Raw genomic sequence first — 22,058 nt, 5'->3', positions numbered from 1 at the left:
ATTGCTGCACTTTATGTTTAAGTCAGCTTTGGCTTAGCATTTTAGTGTTCCTACTTATGTTGAGAACATGAAGAAAAAAGATGCATTCATTGTTTTTGCATTCCTTCTTTTCTGAGTTCAGCTAAAGAAACAGGAAGAATAAAGGCGAGCATGAACAACAGCTAACTAAACAGAAGGGAAAACAAACTCAAACTGCGCCTTCAGGAACACTCAACACTGAACTCTTTCAAACAGATGACTGCAGAGATCAATTACATATGTAGAAAAACAAAACACTCACAGCCATTTGCTCAAAAAATAAGTAATGATGGTTGATAGAAAACAACAAAAAAGGACACAGATAACAAAACGTTTCAGTAATCAGGCATAAAATCATGACAACCTGCCTGGTAGTGTCTTGGTTTTACCTGTTCTGCCCCCAGCAGATCCCTGAAGTCATAGTGTGTTATCTGACACCAATATAATGTTATTACTAGTTTTGTAAGTTGTGAGGTGGCGTCTCTAAATCTTAGGCCTGCTTGAGATCTGAGAAATTTCGAGGCAAATCCATAGACGGCAAACTTTTCTACTTGCGCTCTCAACTCGACGAACGGCTGACAAATTCATAAACCGATACGCAAATCAGCAGACAGGCAACCTGCACAGCAACACATTGAGACGGCGGGCAAAGCTGAAATCAAACTTCCACCAATAACTTCTAAAGTAATGTGAGCTGCAGCAGCTTGTCTGCTGGATCATACAACACAGGCCAAGACTTCAATCCCCACATTTATCGACAAGCTCGTTCTTTCCACAGAGACTCAGACCAAAACGGAGCAGGAACACAAGAGCTGCAGTCTAGGAGACTCTCTGACCAAGATGTCTGGTCGTCACAACTGGGCTCTTGTTGAAACAAGTTCAATTCCTAACCTTTCCCCAACTATTCGTAGGACAAAACTTCACTTTCTGCCTTATGTAGGCATTTTTTTTGTTCCTTCACCACATGGAAACTATTTATTTTTTAGCTAATTCTCTACTGAGCTAAATTATGTTGCGAATGATTTGCTAGGGACATACGGTCATTGCTTTTTCCCTATTTGCTGAAGCTGTTCACTCACACATTTGTCAGGTCAAGACAGTCGATGTACTGTAATCTACAGAAGGCCTTGATCCGCTGTGAACGCTGTAGTATAGCCATTGAATATGTGTGTTGAAGTTGTCCTCTACTTTATCTTCTTTTAACATAACTATATTATAGCAGACCTTCCAGCTGTAGCGCAGTGGGCGTAATGTAAAAGAAAATCTGCTGTAGTGGATTTGAGAAAACCCACATTCACAGCTGCAGTAAACTAAACTGACCAGACATCCCTCCTTATTCCACCTCCACCTCACAATACGTCTTTAATGTCTTAGGAAAAGCCATTCGTGTTTTCATGTCGCAGGAGAACTGAGGTAAAAACCAGAAGCGCGCCTGCCTGCCTGCCTCAAACAAATAATAAATGCCCTTTCAGTGCGCAGTCCTTCATCCAGCGCAGCAGGGTGAGAGCCCCGGCCTCTAATAGAGCGAGTGTGTGTGGGTGTGCGTGTGTGTGACATTGGAAAACATTTTCCCTTTGTGTAAATTATGAGCACGGAGGTAAAGTGTTGCTATGGAGACCGTAGTTAGTGATGCGGTGGGCAAAGCCACATGAACTAGTGTGCAGGGAGGACGGAGCTGAACATATTCTGTGTTTGACAGAGTACAGCCACACACACGGACCGAGATGCAGCAAAGGAGCTGCTGAAAAAGTATTTACTGATCTGTGTTTCTGTGATCGGCTGCCTTTTTTTTTTTTTTTTTTTACCAGATTTCAAAATGAAACAGTCACACTGTTAGTCTAAATACAATCATTTGTTGACCACTTTCAATTTACCAGAGAGCAGCTCAGAAATGTTGGGATCGCAAAGTTTACCTTGTTCCTGAAAGTTTAGGAGCGGCCTAGCCTGAGTCCTGAGCTAAAGGTCAGTAAGGGTCAGCTGACAAGGGCTCTTCTCACAATTCGACTGGGTAGAAGTTTTGCAAGGTACAGGCGTAAATATCGTAGACGGGATTGCTGATGGACTCCTTAAGAAAGAAGACTGACCACCAATAATGAAGGAAAAACTGTGTTTTTAGCTTAGGTAGGATCACATTTTTAGATTTTTGAAATTTATTGACGATTTTTATAACTACAGTCATAAAAAAAAAAAAAAAAAAAAAAAAACAGAGTCCTAACCTCACCTTCTTCTGTTGTCCCACCACAAAAAAACAAAAACAAAACGGCGATGTAAAAAAAGAAAACTTTGATTGGGCTGGCAAATAATGAGAGAGCAGCTTGGATATATGGATAATCAGATGAAAAAGAGAGAGGAGAAAACATTCTGCAGAAGGAGCAGTAATCTCTAAAAATAGATTTTGAACTTGGAGGTACACCTCTGAAAAGCGAGCGTCACTGTCAGCTTGAGAGTTCATGTTTTGTCTTCTGTCACCGACTAGCCACTGCTGGCCTCCATGACAATAACAACAACACAACCAATTCAATTCAATCTCTGTCTGATTGGAGGGAGCGGATCTGATTACCTCTCATGGCAAGCACACACACACACACACACGCAGGCTCACACTCACAAAATGCAGTTGTTTGCGCTCTAAGATTCCCTGGGGAAAGATATGGGAGTAAATGACTGCAGTGATTGTGCCAGATAGACTGGATGTGTGCATAATATCCACACAAAGCAGATAATGTGTTTGCTAATCGCACACCAGAGACAAGCAAAGAGACGCTCGCACACAAACACAAAGGCTAACAGCTGCACAGCTATAACCTTTAACCACTCTTTTCACGCCGCTGACTGCCAGCTACTCTCCGGATCCACCCTCCCACACAGACACACACACACATGCAAACACACACCCTCGGCTCAATCCCACTGTGGGAGAGTGGCGATATTTTTTCCCCAGAGTTGTGATGACAGTCGGCTGCATGTGCCGACAGCAGAGGAAGTTATTAGAACTTGTAATCACATTCGCTGTCACATCATGGGAGACAGACAGGCATCACTGAATGTTTTATTTACACATTTACAGCCGTGATAAATACACGGCGAGGTGAAAATCCCTCAGCTGATGAACATTTTTCTGGGATAAATCCCAAACGCTTGCGCGGCATTCAAATGACTCGAATTAAATGTTGATTAGCTGCCAGAGTCGCTGCTCTGGATAGACTCGTCTAGCAATTAAAAATACACGTTTTCCAACACTCGGTTCATGCACATTGCAGTGTTGGGCAGTGATTACTGTTACTGGGTAAAAGTGTGTTCTGAAAGCAGTGCTGATATTTTTCTGAACCTTTTATAGCTGCATAATTCATTCCAGCTGTGCCTGGTTGTGTTAAAAGTATTTTTTTTTTTTTTTTTGTGTGAAAACTTTTCTATTGCTGGCACTCCTGCTGTTCAGTGTTTTATTTTATCAGTTGGCCCAATTAGGTGTGCTTGACTGCTTTGGAGTATAACCAGGATTAAAGTGAAATTTACGGGACAGAATTTGAATGTGTCTACATGAATGGAAAAGTTTGATTATATATTTCTGTACATGAATGAAACTGCCTTTTAAAGCCTCGTGAGATTAACTTTTTTTTTGTGAATTGGGGCTTTATAGTCAAACTTAAATAGAGTTCAATTGTTTAACTTTTTAAGAAACACACTCACTGTTCACGATGGAACTAAAGAGTTATATATTTCAAAGTATAAACAGCAACTGTGCTACGTTGATGGATTACTGTAGACATGTTGAAAACTTCCATGTAATGACTGTCTCGACCTAAAGGTGCCATGTATAAAGCACATATGTCACAGCAGAATAATTATTTCATGCTTCAAAATAAGTATGGACACAGGTATCCTGTAAAACTCGACTTAATCTCATACTACATTATGCAGACTCACCGTCTGCATTTGTGAAGATCGACTTCTCAGCATCCTGAATATTTCAGGTGCTTCCAGTCATAGGGCAGTCTGTCAAATTGTAGGATTATTGAGCAAAAAGTTTTTTTAACCACTTGATAGATTGTAGTATTAAACATTTATAGATCTGGTCTTAACGGTTGCTTAAAAAAAAATACAAGTAACTTCCTTCCTGACATGCTAGTTTTACACCCTAAATCCTAACAAATAAACACTGTGCATTAAAGGCCACAAAAATACTTCAATGACCTGGCAGAACTTGATATTTCTCAAAATGCACCTTATTTCTTCATATTTGAATCAATGTAAAATATGTTTTAACTACACCAACAATTGCAAAAAACAAACAAAAAAAAGAAGTTAAACCAGTATATCCTTTTTCAATAACCTGTTAAAATGATTAACACTACCTTAAAGTTCAGAGTTTGATACTGTTTCTCCAAGTCTCGATACTTGTCCATTCAAGAGTGACGAGAACAAAGCAGAGCAAAATAGAAACCTGAAATAAGCTGTTGCAGTGAAGGAAAAACAAGCAGAAGCAGAGCTGACCGGATGTTGTGAGGGCTAAAAAACGCATCATCTACTTTTTTTGCAGACCTTTGAAACAGCTGTAACATTTGAGACTTAAATTGAGACTTATGAATATGAAAAAAAAAGATTAGTTTCAAAGCCTTGCAATGTCTCCACATTAATAAGAGTCTATTGCCAAAGGAAAAATCAACTATTTTCAGTGGCAGTCGGGAGCTCTAACCTGCATCAACTCTAAATAAACAGTGTTGGCATTTATTCTTCAGCTGTTACAGAACTGCACTGAATTAGAACAGTGTGAATAAACGCTGCTGACTCCCTGCCAGCTTGTTAGCAAACCAATCTCACCGCCCTGTTTTGACAGTCAACTTCAGCTCCTCTGGAGGGAGAAGAGGAGAAGGAGTAAGTTCATCGACCGTCTGGTAACGGTTTATGTGAATTATGCAACTCCACTAATTAAACCGTATTTGACAGAAGTGCAGCATTGCTGAAATACTGCACTGTAATGTCAGGACAATTTCCGCGCCTGGTGAAAAGGGGATATATGACTGAAAGGAGCCTCTACGGTTCATCATAGCTCATCAACAAGGTGGGCGCGGCGATGTAAAGGTTCTAAGCACGGGGGGAAAAAAAGCTGTGCAGCCTGCAGCTGCTGGGCTCTTCATAAATGTCAGACTTGTTTCTTGTTCTAGTTTGACATTCGCATAAAAGTGTCTGCACTGGCAGGCTATCAGCTCCTTGTTTTATTAATAATAAACAGCCTAAAATGTGCTGCTTTTTAAGAAACTAACAGCTGCATTAATTAAGAAGCATCGTCTCGCTCAAGCTGCATCATCCTTTAACTTTTAGGTCGCGTCGCAAGAGAGGGAAGGAAACGGAGAAGGTCCAGGGGGAGGAGGAGAGAGGAGCAGCACCTCGCAGAAGTATTTGTCAGGATTTTATATAGCAGGCAAAAACATAGTAGCAGATATTTACTTAGGCTGCGTGAAAACACAAAGCCTTTTCCTCATTCTCTGACAAAGAAAGAGTCATACATTTCCAAAACTCTCTCTTACTATTCTGGCAACTAGTAAATACACATATTTATTTGGAATCTTGAAATTTTTTTAGTCTGATTACCTCCTTCAGGCTGCTCTTCCAGATTTATAGATTGTTAATGTTTTCTCGCACATGAGATGTTTTTAGCTATTTTTTCTTCCATGATTAGTTCTCTCCTTTTCCATGTTGTCAGTTCAGGCCAACGGGTCACATCTTGGTAGGTTTACAGTAGCACCATGTATGTTCCTCTTTTAGGTTATGAATGGACAGAGCTCTGAGGGATATTCAGACCTTGTGATTTTGTTTTATCACCTCAGCCTGCTTTAAACATCACCAACTCTGATATGTCCGGTGGGTTCCTTCCTCTTTGTGATGCCGTTTGTTTACTAAGGTTCTCTCAAAAACCTCTGAGGCCTTCAGAGAACAATTGGGTTTATACTGAGATAACATTGCAACCAGGTGGACTCTGTTGTGACTCATTTGTAATTTGAATATGAAAACCAAAGATAATTTTCTATCCTCCTTCACTTTATGTTTATCACATAAAAAAACAAAAACACTTTGTGGTTGTAATGTGATTTTCTATTAAAGTTCAAGTGACGTAGTTGGCTGTAAAATCCCAAAATATTACCAAGTCATTTTGGTCTAGTTTATCTTAGTACACTTGAAATAAGACAAAACTACTTTACAAGTAACTTTTCAGTAAGATATAGGAGCTAAGTCGATAATTTCTCAATATTGATAAAAAAGTACTTGTTCCATTGGTAGATTATTTCACTTTTTGCAAGACATTTTTCCCATATTACAAGTGAAATATTCTGCCAATGGAACTAGAAATATTTCATCAATATTAAGAAACTGACTTAACACAAGCTTCTTCTATATCTTGCTGAAAAGTTACTTATAAGTTATTTTAAGTCTACCAAGACATTCACACTGGAAACCAGACCAAAGTAGGTTTTGTGTATGGATTAATTATGAACATGAGGGTTAAATATTAAAATCTGACCAGCGTGGTGGACTGGTTTCGTTGCAGCTGAAGCTGAGGTTCTTCAGGTCAGTTTGCGTCAATGGCAGAGTTCAAAGATTACGACTTTCTGGAACCCATAAGTTTTCCCTCAATTGAGTCATAATTACATGTAAAAATCAACACACAGGCGCACAAGAAGAGCGACGCATCGGCCAAGCGCACGGTGCCGCTGTGATTAATGTGTGACACGTAGCGGTCCGATGGTTTTCTTCCATCACATTCGTCTCCGCAGGGCTGTGAAACAAAGGGCTGAGATTAAAAAGCTCTCATTCAGACCGACTCATTAGTCTTTTCTCACTCTCTCCCTTTCTTCATGATCCTTCTCTGCTCCGAGTTTCACACATCCAGGACAAGGTCATGTCGGAGTCTGAGGAGTGGGAGGAGAAAGGAAGGGTGTCTGAAGACCGACGGGCGGGGGGATGAGAGGGGTGTATCCGGCAGGGATTTTCACATCAGTAAAACAAGCGTTTATATCCTAATGAAGATCAGTGATTCAGCAGGGCTATTTTCATTTAAATTCAGCTTCTCCGACGAGACAGAAAATAGACAGCTGGCTAGATACGAGCATGAGCGCTGCAAGAAGAAGAAGAAGAAAGGGGAAAAAAATAGGCTACAGGTCCCACACGCAACGCACGCCAACGAAGTTCCTCATTCCCACAGACAAGCACGTTCGAAGCGCGTGTGTGGTGCGTGATTGCGTTTGGCTTTCATCACCCATCTCCAAGTGATTGCGTGTACGCGAGTGCGTCTTCTGGGAAGACTGACCCAGATCAGAGGAAAGATGAATACATCCTGTGTGAGCAAAGCTTTGTAGCTGAGCAAATCCTTCGTTCCACTTGTACAAAAAAGAGATACAAATAAAGACAAGTTATAAGGTGATTTGTGTGTGAAAATATGTGTGTGTGTGTGTGTGTGTGTGTGTGTGTGTGTGTGCAGATGAAAAGAGAAAGACAGCGAGAACAAACCCTCAAGTCTCAAAGCGGAAAGCAAACCATTCATCTTCCCTCTCATATGCTCTTCTGGGCTTCTATCCCAGCACTGTTGTGTGTGTGTGTGTGTGTGTGTATGTGTCTTCCAAATACGGAGAGCAGTCTGAATGATGAACATGATCTCCATTGCAGCAGAACAATGCTTGTTCTAAATAGGACATGAGAGGCATTCAGCCTTCCCTCACTCTCTGTGCTTGGGACGACCGGCGCTCGTCTGCGGGAGCTGAAGCTCGCCGGGCCCAATGAGGCGTCTGCTCCAGGTGATAGCGAGTGTGTGGGATCCCGCGCGCTCGCGCAGATCCATTAAGTGTCATCCCCGACAGCGTCCGGAGTTCTTGCAACATCAATCAGATGCTTATCTGGAGGAGGCGCCGGGGCGTCGCTCTAGCAGACGGGCAGGTGGCGCCGTGCAGCAAGGCGCCGTCACCTCTGCCCTGAGGCCGGCCAGGCCCGCTGCTTTACACCTGCTGGCTGCTCGCCTCTGGAGGTTTTCACATCTGGACTCCTCACTGCACGCAGCGTCCCCACAGCTGGCTGTTCTACCGACGGTGTCTGCCTCTCATCATTTTACCAGCCAGTAAGACGGAAGCTAACAAACAAATGCAGCTAAAGAAAGTGCATGGTGGCTTATTACGGAGGATATTTACAACCCTTGAACTTTTCAGATTTGTCACATAATAGCTAAAAATTTCTGCATATCGTTTTCGACTTGTTTTTGTTTGTTTATTTTTTTTTGTTTTTTTGATTAACCAACTGGTAGACCAGCATTCCTGAGTGTTACAGAGGAATATAAAGTCCTGCTGAGTCAACACATTAAACTCAAACTGAGCAAAGAGCATCTATGAAGATCAGTTTTCAAGTCTTGCCACTTAATCTCAGTTAGATTTAGGTCTGGACTTTGACTGGGCCATAAAAACTTTGATCTAAACTATTCTAGCATAGCCCATGATGTAATGTTTAGGGTCAGTGAACCTGACCTTCAAACTCAAGTCTTTTTCAGCCTCTAAGTTTCCTTCAGAAGAGCTCTGTTATCCTAAAACGTCCATATTGTTTTTAAAATCCTGACCAGCTGTTCCTGCTGAACAAGCATTCCCACAGCATAATGCTGCCACCATGCCCTACTCAGGGGAAAATGAGGTGTTCTCATAGTAATGTTAGTTTTCAACCACTCAGCGCTGACATGTTCTGTTTCGGTCTGATCTGACCAGAGCAGATTCTCTGATATATTTTGTTTTTTAAATGACTTGTTACAAACTTTAAATGTGGCTTTCTTTCAACAATCATTTTTGAAAATGCTACTTTAAGCTTATCTACTTTATCCCTGACCTATTTATTTTTTTTCACAAATGTTCTCCAACAAACATCTGAGGCCTTCACAGAGCACAAGGCCTCAGACGTGACCTTACTGCCAAGGTCACATCTGGAACCAACTGGTTGCACAGATTTTTATTTTGGTGTATCAGAGTAAAGGGGATTGCTACATTTTACTTTGAATAACTTTTAAAAACTTTTTTAAAAAATCCACATTATAATAATGCAATTTGTTTTATTGACCTATCAAATAAAATCACAACAAAGTCTATAATTGAAATTTAACCAAATGTAAAAAAAAAAAAAAAAAAGCATTAGGGGTATGAATTGTTCTGCAATCTAAGAACTATGAACAGCAAAATTTGATAAAACATTGAATTCTGGTAGGTTACTAAAAACAAGTAAAAAATAAAATCTGAATTTATTCCAATCGAGATCCTAACAAACAATATAGATCACTCTGTAATAACTCGTATCTTGAGCAAACGTTAGCCCTCTGCTTACCTTTCCTCCTGGAGTCCCGTCTGACGCTGCTGGGCCTGACCGCTGGCTGGAGCTCCGTCTCTGTTGACATCCTCAGGCTCCAAGTGGGCTAGACTCGGCTCCGCTTGGCTCGGCTGGGCTCCGCCGGGCTCCGAGGGTCCAGTTCACAGCGTCGGTGCCGGCTGTGGGTGCGTGGGCGCCGAGTGCGTGCGTCGAGGCGCCGTGTGTGTGTGTGTGTGTGGGCACACAGGCTCATGGGAGAGGGATGGGTTTCAGCCCTGACACAACATCCCACACACACCCACGGAGATCTGGAGCAAGAGAGACAGACAGGAACAAACAGGTTTGCTTTTGTTAGGTCGTGCTTACCCAGAGCGGGCGAAACCAAGCAAGGGTTATCAGCAGGCATGAGAATGAGCTCGTTTCTGATCTGCCCTGAGTAGACGTTGCCCATGGTAACGGAGTAGAGAGACCTGCTCTCCACTTTGTGCTTTCTGTCAATAACGCGGCTCAGCAAGGACATTTACTGAAGAACAACCCACCTCTCCAGCGAGCACTTCATTCTTTAATTACAAAGCTAATTTTTAAGAGTTTAGAAGTGTGACTACTTAACATTTAGACAGAAGTTTTATGCCTGGTGCCAAGTGAGATTTTATTAACCAACACCTCTAAATCAATTAGTCTGCTCAGTCACTCCACATCGCACCGTGTTCTGCAGGGCGCTGCTGATGACTTCTTACGTTGGCTGAAGCAGGAATAAGTCAAAAACAGGCAAATCACCAGCATTGCTTTGGGTAGAGGGGTGGGGGCAACGAATGATTTACAATGACATTACAGCCTTTAGCATCATAATTAAATCAAATCAGGATCTGGCTAAAAACTCCCTGTCCCTAACGTTGATGGCGTGTTAGCTGCTGCAGCTCTGACCGCCTGCATGTCTTTTTGCTCAGCTGAAACACTCTTCATTAAATTTCTCATCAAACAGCTTTTTCTGTGAAGTTTGCTCCCACAATTACTTTGAATCACGTTGAAATAGCTCCAGCAATGAGTTCTAAGAAGAAAAAAAAAAAGAGAGTAAGCGTGCTAATGTTAGTCTGGCGCTTCAGCAAAACGATACAGATGAAAACATTGCAACAGGAGTAAGACGTGACTCAGAGACAATCTGTATGTGTCCGGCTGAACAAAATGTTTGAAAAAAATAAACTGTGCCCATTTTGAACATTTTAGCTTTTTTAAAATAGTTCATCTCATGTTGGAGCGTCATAGAAAGGTAAATCTGTAGAAACTTTGTTTGGGACAAAAAAAATATGCTGCTGTAAGGGTTAAATTGTGAGTAGGGGTGAGTAATATCCGGGTGGGTTAGTCCCTGCCAAAGCAGTGATGATCACGGTGGCAAATTCCAGCTCTTTGCTTCTGCTCACACACATCAGTTTGGTTCCTGTTTTCTTCATAAATTAAATTTATTTGTAGGTTTTGACAGGTTGGCATGGTGGTAACATATATTTGTCAAGGATTATGTTTATTTACACACCAGGATGACGGCAAAATATGATCAAACGTCTGACGTACATCAAATATCACCATTTATTACAAAAACTAATCCACAAGTTCTAATCTCAATAGAACTCCTTACAGTATATTAAGGATGAAAATAGAAAGATTTAATGGTGAAGGAAGATTACAAAAATATTCATTTCTACCTTGCTCATTTCTCAAAACTCTGGCTGCACAGTGTAATTGCCCATATAATCTTTGCTAAAGACCCTGAGCAGAAACCAGAAACGCCAGAAGGCAAAATTACACCCCTCTTTCTTCAACACCGACACCAGTTGAACTTTCTGAGCCCGGTGAGCCCTGAAGCCCCATCCCTCTGCCCCTTTGGGAACCCATCTGCCTCCACTCTCATCTGAAGTGTTGACTGGCAGTGACTGCACAACCCGGCAGCCAAAGGCACTCAAACTCACAGTTTGTTCTCCTTTTCACAAACATGCGCATTTACGAGCACGCACACTCGAAGAAAAGCTCCTTTCTTTGGCGAGAGATACCGAGGAACAAAAACGGCAAGGGACAGCTGCAAGGTGACGAGCCACATAATGAAGCTGACTACTCTCTGAGATGTTCGTCCCCACTTCTTAAGACTACCGGTCTCGACCTCTCTCTCTCTCTGTCTCTCTCTCTGTCTCTCCTCCTCTCTCGTTCTCCGGCAAACGGCGACCGGGTGCAGGGTAGAACAAAACCAAACGGCTGGTGTTTCTTGGGGAAGAGGGAAATCTCTCTCATTCTGTGCCGCCCCCTCTCCACGGCGTTTCAGTGTGAATAGGAGGCCCCTGTAAGCCTCGGGCGAGAACAGATGAATTGAGAGGCTTTTAATTTGCTGCAGACAGAACAGAACAGAGTCCATTTAATTCTGCCAGCAGAGGCCATGTCGGCAAAATGCTGACAATATTCTTTATCTGGTCCAAACACACTGGAAAAGTGTGAGTCACTCCAATTACAGGCATTATCAGCAGCACTGTTCCACCAAATGGATGGCGAGAGAGCGAGTATGAAGAGAGAGGGGTTAGTGGGAAGAGAAATGAACAGAGTGGAAAGAAAATGAGGAGTGAGGGAACATAGAGTGGGTGAGTAAGATAATGAGCAAAGGGGCAAAAGGGGAGAGAGAGAGAAAAAAAGCAAGAAGTAAATTCAGAATAGAAAGGATGGAGTTTGAGGAGCCTCAGCTTTCACCCCTGAGCAAGTCCCCATCTGTTCCTGCCTTTCCAGGCTCTGCCTTACCGTTTTGTTTTTTGTTTTTTTATCTTCTAGGTGTTAAGTCTTTAAGACACCATGTGGAGTTAAAGAAAAGCAGCTTGTTAGTCCAAAATCAAGACATTTAAACCTCATCGGAAGAGAAAAAAAACTAAGAATAATTAGAATTAAAAAAGCACCGGAGTAATTTACCAGTCAACTGGCTTTGCTGTTTACCTCTGTTGTTAATTCACTAGATCGGTTTTGACCTGGGAATAGTTGATGAAATACTGAACAATCTGAATTTGATATATTTTATTAATTCTTCCTAACATAAAGGAAGCTCCCCTGGATGCTGCCTTAAGCACATTGTTTCCAATGTTGTAAAAATGAAAGATCAGAAACATGTTTTGATGCATAAAATGAAATATCTTGTAATGCGTTAATTTGAGAAATGACCATCTAGGAAGCAGACTGGAGCAAATGTTTTCTTTTACATTCAATGTTTGCAACATTTTATCGGCAAACTAAAGCAAAGTTTACCAGGTTTTTGGATTTGTTTTAGGTGCTGAACATTTAGAATATGACATTTATGGCATTTTAAATTCTTCAAATTAAACAATTTTGACAAATCGGATCCAGTTGATTTTGAAAATAAAATAAAAAGCTCTTTTGCTTCAATCAGAAATTCAAAATTTGACAGGAATTTATGGTTTTTTATTATTTTTCCGTGAACACAAAAGCACATTAAGGTTGCACAATAAATCCCGGTCATATTTGTGTGCTAAATATAGAAATCCCAAAGGACTAGATGGACACAATAGAACATTATCTCTTACTAATAGTTTTAGTGTCGGACATTGTTTTCTAATATATATTTATGATTGATCAGTCCAGTTGAACAGACTTTTAACTAACCATAATGCATAAACATAATCCATATTTTTGGTGTGATGCTAAAGGTCACAGGTTTGAATTCCTAACCTAATGCTGGACAGTCTTACCTAAAGGCCAGATGGCATCAATATGATAAAAACGTCCCAGTCGTGACAAACGTCAATTTAAGGCTGAAAACGTGAGACTGAACTTGAGGGGGAAAAAGAGTGGAAAACCTCTGCAAACTTGTGCCAAAACACACGTTAAGGATCTTATCAAAGTTACTAGGAACAGCGTGGTGGTGGTGGTGGTTTGACCTGGAATCAGCTCATGAGCTAAATGTGGCAGCGGAGCAGGAAGTGAACACGGCTTAGCGGGTCTGGATTTAGACGGCAATCTGAAGCCGAACCAGCGGAGGCGCAGAGGGGAGGAGAGGAGAAGTGAGCGCTAAATTGGACGGCCGAAACTGGTGGGCTGCCAGCAGGCGCCGGGCGGGAGGGTGATGTGAAGATCTGCATATGCGCGTATGTGAACATCCCTCCCTGCCTTCCTCCCTCGTGTGCTACTGTATATGTGTGTGCGACTCCACAAACTAAATGCTGCCAACAGGAGCTCAGAGCCCAGAAATCATCTGTAGCTATAGGGAAAGGCTGCCAGACAAGTCAAAAGAAAAAGGAAAGATGGAAGAGAAAGGAAAGGGGGCACCGCTCTGTACGCTGCTCCCCTTTCTTCCACTTTCTACTCTCAGAGTAATTGCATTCTGTCCATCAGACTCAGTTAAATTAGTGGCTCCATTCATTCAGCTCTCCTGCCATCTCAATAATGAACAATCATAGAGACCGCCTCTATGCCGGTTTTCTCTCCACATGTGAGCCGTCTGTCTCTCCGAAGCCCGTCGAACCTTTGCACCATGACACCACCGCATCAAGTCCTTATCTCATTCCACCTTTGAGCTCCGCTCGCTGGTGAGCAACCGTGATAGCCGTTTTTAAAGGTTAGCATATGTTCTGTTCTGAAACGCATCAGGTGCTTAACTATTTAACAGTAACACAGCCTTAATCAAAACTCAAGTGGTTAAAAGCCCAGTTAAATATCAACAGGCCGACCACACACAGACACGCGCGCACACAAGTCAAGAAGAGGAATAATGTCAATTAATGTTTGCTTTACCCAAAAAACAGGACAAGAAACCAGGGATGTAAAACCTACCCGCTTATGAGCAGCAGAAGATAAAATGCGTCCAGCTCAGGAGACACACAGCAGAGGGGAATGAAACGGAGCGTAAAAGAAGAAAAGTGAGGAATAGGGGCAAAAGATCAGCTAATGGAGGTTGGAGGACATGACGTGTTATGGGTGGGTGAGATATAAAAATTGCCAGGACAAATGGAGATATATATATAGAAAGAAAGACGCATGCAGAGTGTATCAAAGTTCAGTGTCACACCCAGAGACATCTGTTACTTATCGCCGTACTTTGTCTCTTTCTATGTCCTTCATCCAAACCAAACATCTATCTGACGATAGGAGCAGAAAGTACGTTTTTGAGGACTTGATAGCTGAAGTCTGCCATCTTCTTTTGAATAATTTAAGCTTAAACAGATTTTAAAACTTCACCAATGTTTTCAGTTTTCATTAGCTCACTAATGCAAAGGTCATTTGTAACTCACAAGCTGACTGTGTGAACTGCAGCCCCAGTTTTCTGTTCCTGTTCTTAGATAGCATCCGCTGAGGTCGTCTGCTGCTGTCGATGGGATCCCTCGGTTACAACAGATGATTTATTGAACTACTCATTCCTTTCTATTATCTCAAACCAGTCTGTCCAGAATCTTCTTCCAGACTATTAACTCAATATAGTTTCTGAGAGACGGTTTTGCACATAAACCATAGCATTGTACCGTTTTGAAATGATCGGACCAGTCCCGTCTGGCATCAAAAAACATGCCACACTGAAAGTCAAGGTTATTTTTATTATTTAAATGTGTTTTAATAAACAAAATTTGTTTCATAATGTTAAAAAATCATGTAATAGAGCTATTATTTACAATATCTGGTAAATAAATCCACATTTTTGTCCCTCTTCTCCCAGCCATCTATGGTCCCAGCTCTTTGTAACCTTTGATTTTACTTGGTGCAGCGTAATCTGTGTCAGGTGTGCTGACACAGATTTAGTGTTAGTGCAGGGTGACACTAAAAGTGTGAACTTATGACACTTGTAACATATTAGCCAGAAGCTAAAGCATTAAAAACAGTCCTTTGAAATATTAACTGATGACAATATTTTGCCAATATATTGTTCAGTCCTGTTGCCCATCGATCATTCAACACTTTGCTGTTTTGGAACTAATGTTTACAACAGAGACAGAATTAGCATGTATGCTAATGGTCTACATAGTAATGAGCCACCAGAGCAGCTAATGAGGTTAACTCGTATCGCTGAAATAAACTCTATTTGAAAAATTAGGACACTAGATGCAAAGAGAAACATTCAACCTTGGAAATGAGGATTTCCAAAACTTTATTTTCAACAAGGCTGTGGGCAATAATAAGTTCACAGAATCTCACTTGCAAAAATCTAAACTATTCCTTTAAAGCCGGAAGACACTGATTTTACACAAGTATAAATAAGTACAATCCATAAGACTAAAGCTATAATAATTATGGCATATCGATAGACTAAAAGACATTTTTTCCCCCTCCACTGCAATAGTTACAAAAATAAGTAACACATCTACTCAAACTGTTAGATTTTCGCCCAAGGTTTTCAGGTCTAGCTGTCTTAAAGTTAGAAAACCCTTCACTCCCATGACACGTTAGCACGTATCTTGTTGTGACGTTTAAGTCCGTGTCACTGCACGCATGACCCGAAGCATCCAGCAGCTCATTCGGGTGAAATCTGACCAGCACAGCGTGTGATAGATTCAGGGCTGGCCGGCCGTCACCTGTCATGGCCGATGGAGCTGAAAACCTGACGAACCTGGTCAGCGGCTCAGCGACTTGTGCAGATCTTGCCAAAGAAAGAGGTTGTTGACCTCTGGACGCTGAGCAAAGACGCAGCAACGCGGGTCAGTGCAGCCGTCAGCAGCTGAGAGGGAGTTGTCCAAATGCAGACATTCAAAGTTCTGCAAACCGAAGTCCAACTAGTTTGACGCACCGGCGCTGCAGAATGTTCGACACGTGTATAAATAGTGGAATTCACTCCTACATCACATTCGCATATCTGGATTTGAAATGATTGCTCTAAAGGAGGAGGCAACAATTATGTGCCTCATACCAACAACTGCAGAGGAAATTATATATGGTACCTTGAAAAGGTTTATGTGGATTTTATGGGACTCAAATTAGTGCATTTGTATTGAGTTTATACTTTGCAGAGAAATCATTTGCTGTAATTCCAGCTCTGTACATGTAAAGAGAGAAAAAATGTTTCCCTTTTTACTTTGCAAAAGCTTCTTTTTTCTTTTAAAGCTCAGTCAGACTAGAAGGAGAATGGCTGGGAGTAGCAATTTTCACATCTTGTTACAGATTATCAATTGGATTTAGGTCTGGACTATGACTCTGCCAGTCAAAAAGTCTGAATGTGTAGTGAGGGGAAAAGGTAAATAATTTGAGTTTTGCTCCCCTATAAGCCACCTTATTCAACAAGTTTGCTCGGTTTCCTACCTGGCTTGTGGCAAACTGTAAATTATTTTTATTTATCAATGTCTTCCGGTCACTCTTCAGTCAGACCCAGATTTGTGGAGTTGATAGAGTTTCTACAGCTCCTCCAGTTACCATTTTCAAATGATGGATTGAACACAGAGCTCGTTGGTCAATGTTTTATCACCTAAACTGATGTAGAACTTATCCAAGATTTTATCGCTGGCAGGTCTGTGTGGCTCCTTGTTCTTTTTGATCCCATTTGTTCATTAATATTCTCCAGCGAACCTCTGAGGCCTTCACAGATCACCTGCATTTACACTAAGATTAGATGGAGGGAAAAAAAGTGGATCAACTAATTAGGTGGTTTATGGAAGAAATTGGTTGGATTTTTCTTGCACGGTGGAGATGTTGTTAGCATGGTTGCCTAGCAACAATGTAGTCCTGGGTTTGAATTTCTGGGGACTTCCTCCTTTAGGTATATGGGAGACAACATGGTAGTTGGATGAACTGGTCTCTCTAAATAGACCTGTCACAGTAACAAATTTAGCTGGATGGTAAATATGACGTTTATATGATTTTGTTGTTTTGAGCCCATTTTCAAGTAATTTAATGGTTATGGCATAATAATGAAATGAAAGATCAATACATTTTAATGACTACTGAACCCTGGAACTGGAAAATAATTTAAATATTAAAAAAATAAACAAAACAACAAATTACATGAACTATTAAGTCGTCAAACAAACGGATAGTTGTGACCAAAGCACTAGACTAAAAGATTTTGTCATCCACCTTTTGGCAGATAGAGCGAAAAGAGAAAAACGATAAATTATGCAAATGGAAGTCATTGAGCTTGTTTTAATTTCCTATCCAATTAGTTGAATAATTGCTTATTGCGACGGGCCAACGTATGAATATTTTCTGCATGTACGAATCATGCACTTAACCGTTTTTGAGTGCATGATTGTGGTCTTATGTGTCTCTGGGTTTGCCTTTGATGGCCTGATCCACTGGAAATAGACACTAGTCACAACAAACACTTCTCTTCGATGCACTTTTTGCTTCTTTCCACTGGATAAATACGCCAGCGCCACGATCACGAGTGTTCAGCATGCAATCAAAACTGGCCACCAGTCGGGACAACAACACGCTGCAACGGAAACGTAGAAACACGAGGCGTCGAGCCCACATGACTCCCCGCCTGCATGAATGACAAGAGGGAGCAGTCAGCAGAGGCCTCAGCAGGAAAAGGTAAACATGCGTTCACGCTCACATACACTTCCCCACCCACAATGACATGCCAGGAATAGGATGACAGACACGTGTGCCGAACCCAATCTAACAAAAATATACACACATACACACACACATCATCATCATCTTCACCTAACCTATTTACAGACACCAGGCTGTAGATATCAAAGAGCTGCTCTGTCTATGGGGAATTCCTCCTTTTTCATGTTTTAAGGGGAAATAGATGAAAACGAATCTCGTTTTCCCTGCACCTCCCCAGTGTACAACTGTGTGTGTGTGTGTGTGTGTGTGCGTGTGTGTGTGTGTGCGTGTGCATGTGTGTCTCCTCTGCCTTGTTAATGTGCTAAAATGTAAATCGGTTCCTATTCAGACGTGTGTGTGAGGCAGTCTTTTTTATGCAAAGAGGAAGCAGCAGCTTTGCTGACAGATTGTGGTTATGCCTTTATTAATAAAGCCACACTCTGATTCCACCTCTCTGACTGCGTCTCTACGCCACGTCCTTCAGATCTACGCCACTCACCCCGGCGATTAACGGCAGCAAAACACACCTGCTGGGGTTTAGGACTCAATTCGGGGTCTAACTGATAGCATAAGCAGTGAGGTTTTATTCAGATGGGGTCTTTTCTTTCTCCTCGTTTCTTTAAGTTATCAATTCAGATGTCCCTTCGTTCTGCCACAGACGCCTGCGTGTTACTCATCTTCCTCGACATGAAGCATCTTGTGGAGCCGGAGGTTTGCCTCCAACCCCCACTGGGAATTATTCAGTGATTTGTGGCTGCTTGTAGTAAGCAGAAATGGGCCACGTAAGCAATATGGAAATTGATTTTCATGACCGCCAGAGCACATTATAAACACATACCAGGAGCTGCATCCATGACCACCGCTTCCTCATGCCTTCAGATACACATTAGTACAATTTTAGATATTTTGATGGGGTTTTAAAGGGTTTAATTTTATGGTTGAGCAGAGGACAAACGCATGAATGATGGGGGCTGAGTAATGTGGAGTTAAAATGCTATCACTGCCTTTCTGTGGCATTTATTATAATGTTTAGAGTGACAATAAAACAGAAGAAAAAAACATTTTTTTTGGCTACAAATCTATCAGTCCATACATTCAGTCCTTCAAACACAAACACTGCTCTATAAATCTAACCTACCATCGCCATAAAGGCCACTTCACCAGTCAGTAGTGCAAACTCACCATTAACCAATACACAATAATGGCTATTCATCATATTTTGAAATGCAGAAAAGTGAACAAATCTGCTCCCCAACCACGTTATCAAGCACATCCGTTCAATTGCTTGTTAACACCAGTACCTCACCTGCCAATCACACGGCAGCAACTCTCGGTGACAACAACTTGCCTCCCAGATGGGAAGAAAGTGGATTTAAGGGACTGTGAACGCGGCATGCTTGTTGCTACCAGACATGACGGTTTTAGTGGTTCAGAAACTGTTGATCCACTGAGATTTTCATGATCAAATGCCTCCCAGATACACACAGAATGGACTGAAAAGAAAAAAAATACCAAAAGAGCAGCAGATATGAGAGCAAAAATTACTTTTTGATGTCTGAGAAGAATGGGTAATCTGATATGAGATGTTGTAAAGGCAAATGTAGTTCAAGTAACTCCTTATTACAATCAAGGTATGCAGGATACAATCGCTGATGCTACAATTTGCACAGGTTTAATAGGAGAAGATCACAAACAACTTTCCTAATCTTGACTTCAGAGTAATTTATTAAATAAACACTCCACAGATCCAGTTATGAGTGTGCATCTTCGTGCACTGATTTTCAACAACCTCAGATGGAAACTTGAGGCCAGCTTCAACAATGCCAAAACCGAGCTGGCGCACTTCAGCATTTCCATCTCAGGGTGAAATCATTCCTCTAGTGGCTGAAGGGACTTGATTTAAAAATCTCCAAGCTCAAAAACTTGATGCTTAATTTTTTTCACCCAAAACTGCTATACTAGCTAGAGGATCATGCATTTCATGTGTGAATGTATCGCATCAGACAACATGCTTCATATTTAAAAGAGATGGAAAAAGAACAAAAATCTGAGGAAAACGACTGCAGCTCACAAACTGTGAAAATCAGGAAGCAAGAGAGAGATGGAAGATGCAATTTTGTTTGTAGGAATGGGCATTTTATTTAGTGAAAATGTTCCAATCTCGATAAGAAATTAGATTTATCGTGACGACAATAACTTTCAAGTAATGTTTGAAATTCCCCAATAACTGACTGTCAGAATTACTTACACTATTTTCTCCACCGTTGGTGCCATGACAGGATCAATACATTTGAAAGTATGATTAAATACATTTAGTGTGTGTAATTTTGTCATAAAAAAATCCCAATACTTTTACTGCTATCTGTAACTGGGGACCTGATGAAAGCCATTATAAAAATGATTATGCTTTTTGTAAAAATCAACATTTGTGCACATGGACTTTTTGACTGCAGTGACATGCGGTTAAAGCCATAAAGCTTCCAATAAAGAAAAACTGCAAAGGCGTTGCAAGCGTCGTTTATCATCGCTTTCATTGTTATCACAGCAAATATTGGGATAAAACTTTACTGGTATTGACGTATTTTAAAGAGATTTACCTGCAGACTTTTTAAATCTTTTCTATTAAAGCAATAACGAGGCATTATCCTGAACCGTAGGGAAAAAAAGTGTCAAAAGACGAGTCAAAATAACTTTAATGATGAAGCAGTTCATATTTCTAAGCTCTTGTTTTATGCACAGATTTTCACAAACGTCCAAATGAAAATTAGGTCCATGCTTTAATTATGCCGACAACATCCTGATACAAGAAGAAAATTATGAACTGGTGGACTTTTTCATCTTACAACAGCTACAAGGAGCTGCCATGGCTTCAGATCAACTGAAGACAGAGAAATACTGTAAAACACAAACATGTTCTGTATTATAAATGAGCCCACTAGTGTAATCAGAGGTATTCAGTCAACTTTTTACAGAAAGAAACATCTTTTTTTTAAATTCTGAGATGAAAACACAGCGTTGACTATAGACGGTTGGCAGGAATGTGTGTGCATGTGTGCACATTTGTCATGGAGGAAAGAAGGAGGCACAGTTCTTGCTGTGGACTTGAGAAGGAGGCCTCAAAAAAAAAAAAAATCCTGAGAACCTCTGGTGAGTTGCAAGTCTTTCCCATTACTCAATAATCAAGTTATTATTCGATAAAATACGCGTTTGCTTAAATATTCAGTAGCTTTTGCTCCAACGGAGACAGACTAAAAGTTTCCCAAGAAATGACTAAAGAAAAAACAGACAGACTTTTCCGAGGTTACCTGTAGCATTCATCCCAAGCCGTCAGTAAAAGCGTTTTGCTCGTCAGGAGAAGCAGTCGTTCCAAATTTTGTGCGCTGTGATAGTTGCCAGGTAAAAATATCCACTCAACATGATTTAGATCCCTCACGACCCCATCGCTGAGCCCTAAATGAGTGATGAATTCGCCCCATCTGTGGAGAGGAGGAGAAAATATGAGGACTCTGATGCATAAAAATAGAGCCGGAGTCTACCGAAGCACAAGACTGAGACTTAATGAGGGATGCAATCATCAATTATTCAAAACACTTAATCATGACCGCTGCACAGCGTTGCTGCACGAAAACACACATGCGCACACAAAACAAACACACACCACGTCTTATAAAGGCATGTGGAAAGCAAAGATCGTGGATTTTGAGCAACAACTGGAACAAAAAAAGCTTTCTTTACCTCTTTAACTCTGATTTTGTTGCCCAATTCAAATTAACACAGCCAGACTTTTAAAACATAATGCTCTGTCACTTCAGTTTGTATAAACTTTCTTAATCAAAGGTAAAACACATCAAAATTATGACCACTTGCCTATCAGAGTTGTTTCTTTTATTTGCCTGTTTGCTGTCACAATGTCTATGTGCTCACTAGGTAACAGCCACATGATGCAAACAAAAACATGATTCATCAGAACAGACCACATCGCTCCAAGGCAGGCCAGCTCACAGCTTGGCCTGCGCAAAGAAAATGATAAACTTATACGGCGCACAGCTTTCTGGAACTAGTAGAAAGTTAATGAATATTTACAATTCAAAGACATGATTAATTTTCTCCCTTGCTCTTCTCTTCCATTACTCCTCACCCCATCGTATCTGCTCCATACTTTGGTTTTTAAATGTTCTGCCTCAGATTGGGTTCTAAATTAC

The 22,058-nt window shown here is 41.1% G+C and overlaps 1 protein-coding gene across 9 annotated transcripts in view; it reads right to left on the bottom strand.

Moving 5' to 3' along the window:
• Positions 1–22,058, bottom strand: part of dab1a (DAB adaptor protein 1a) — a 247,672-nt gene that overhangs the window by 56,948 nt on the left and 168,666 nt on the right. For 8 of the 9 annotated variants that reach the window (XM_081606533.1, XM_081606534.1, XM_081606539.1 and 5 more), the window contains one exon: positions 9,361–9,650. In XM_081606533.1, coding sequence (XP_081462659.1) covers positions 9,361–9,430 — 70 coding nt within the window. In that variant the 5' untranslated portion in view covers positions 9,431–9,650. Of the gene's footprint in view, positions 1–9,360; positions 9,651–21,161; positions 21,333–22,058 lie in introns of all 9 variants that reach the window. The other variant, XM_081606535.1, reaches the window with a different exon arrangement.

Source organism: Poecilia reticulata, chromosome 4 (assembly GCF_904066995.2).
Source record: "Poecilia reticulata chromosome 4, P_reticulata-male-v2, whole genome shotgun sequence".
Classification (NCBI taxonomy): Eukaryota; Metazoa; Chordata; class Actinopteri; order Cyprinodontiformes; family Poeciliidae; genus Poecilia; species Poecilia reticulata.
Note: the sequence above shows the minus strand (reverse complement) of the source record. Positions and strands in the feature narration are given on the sequence as shown.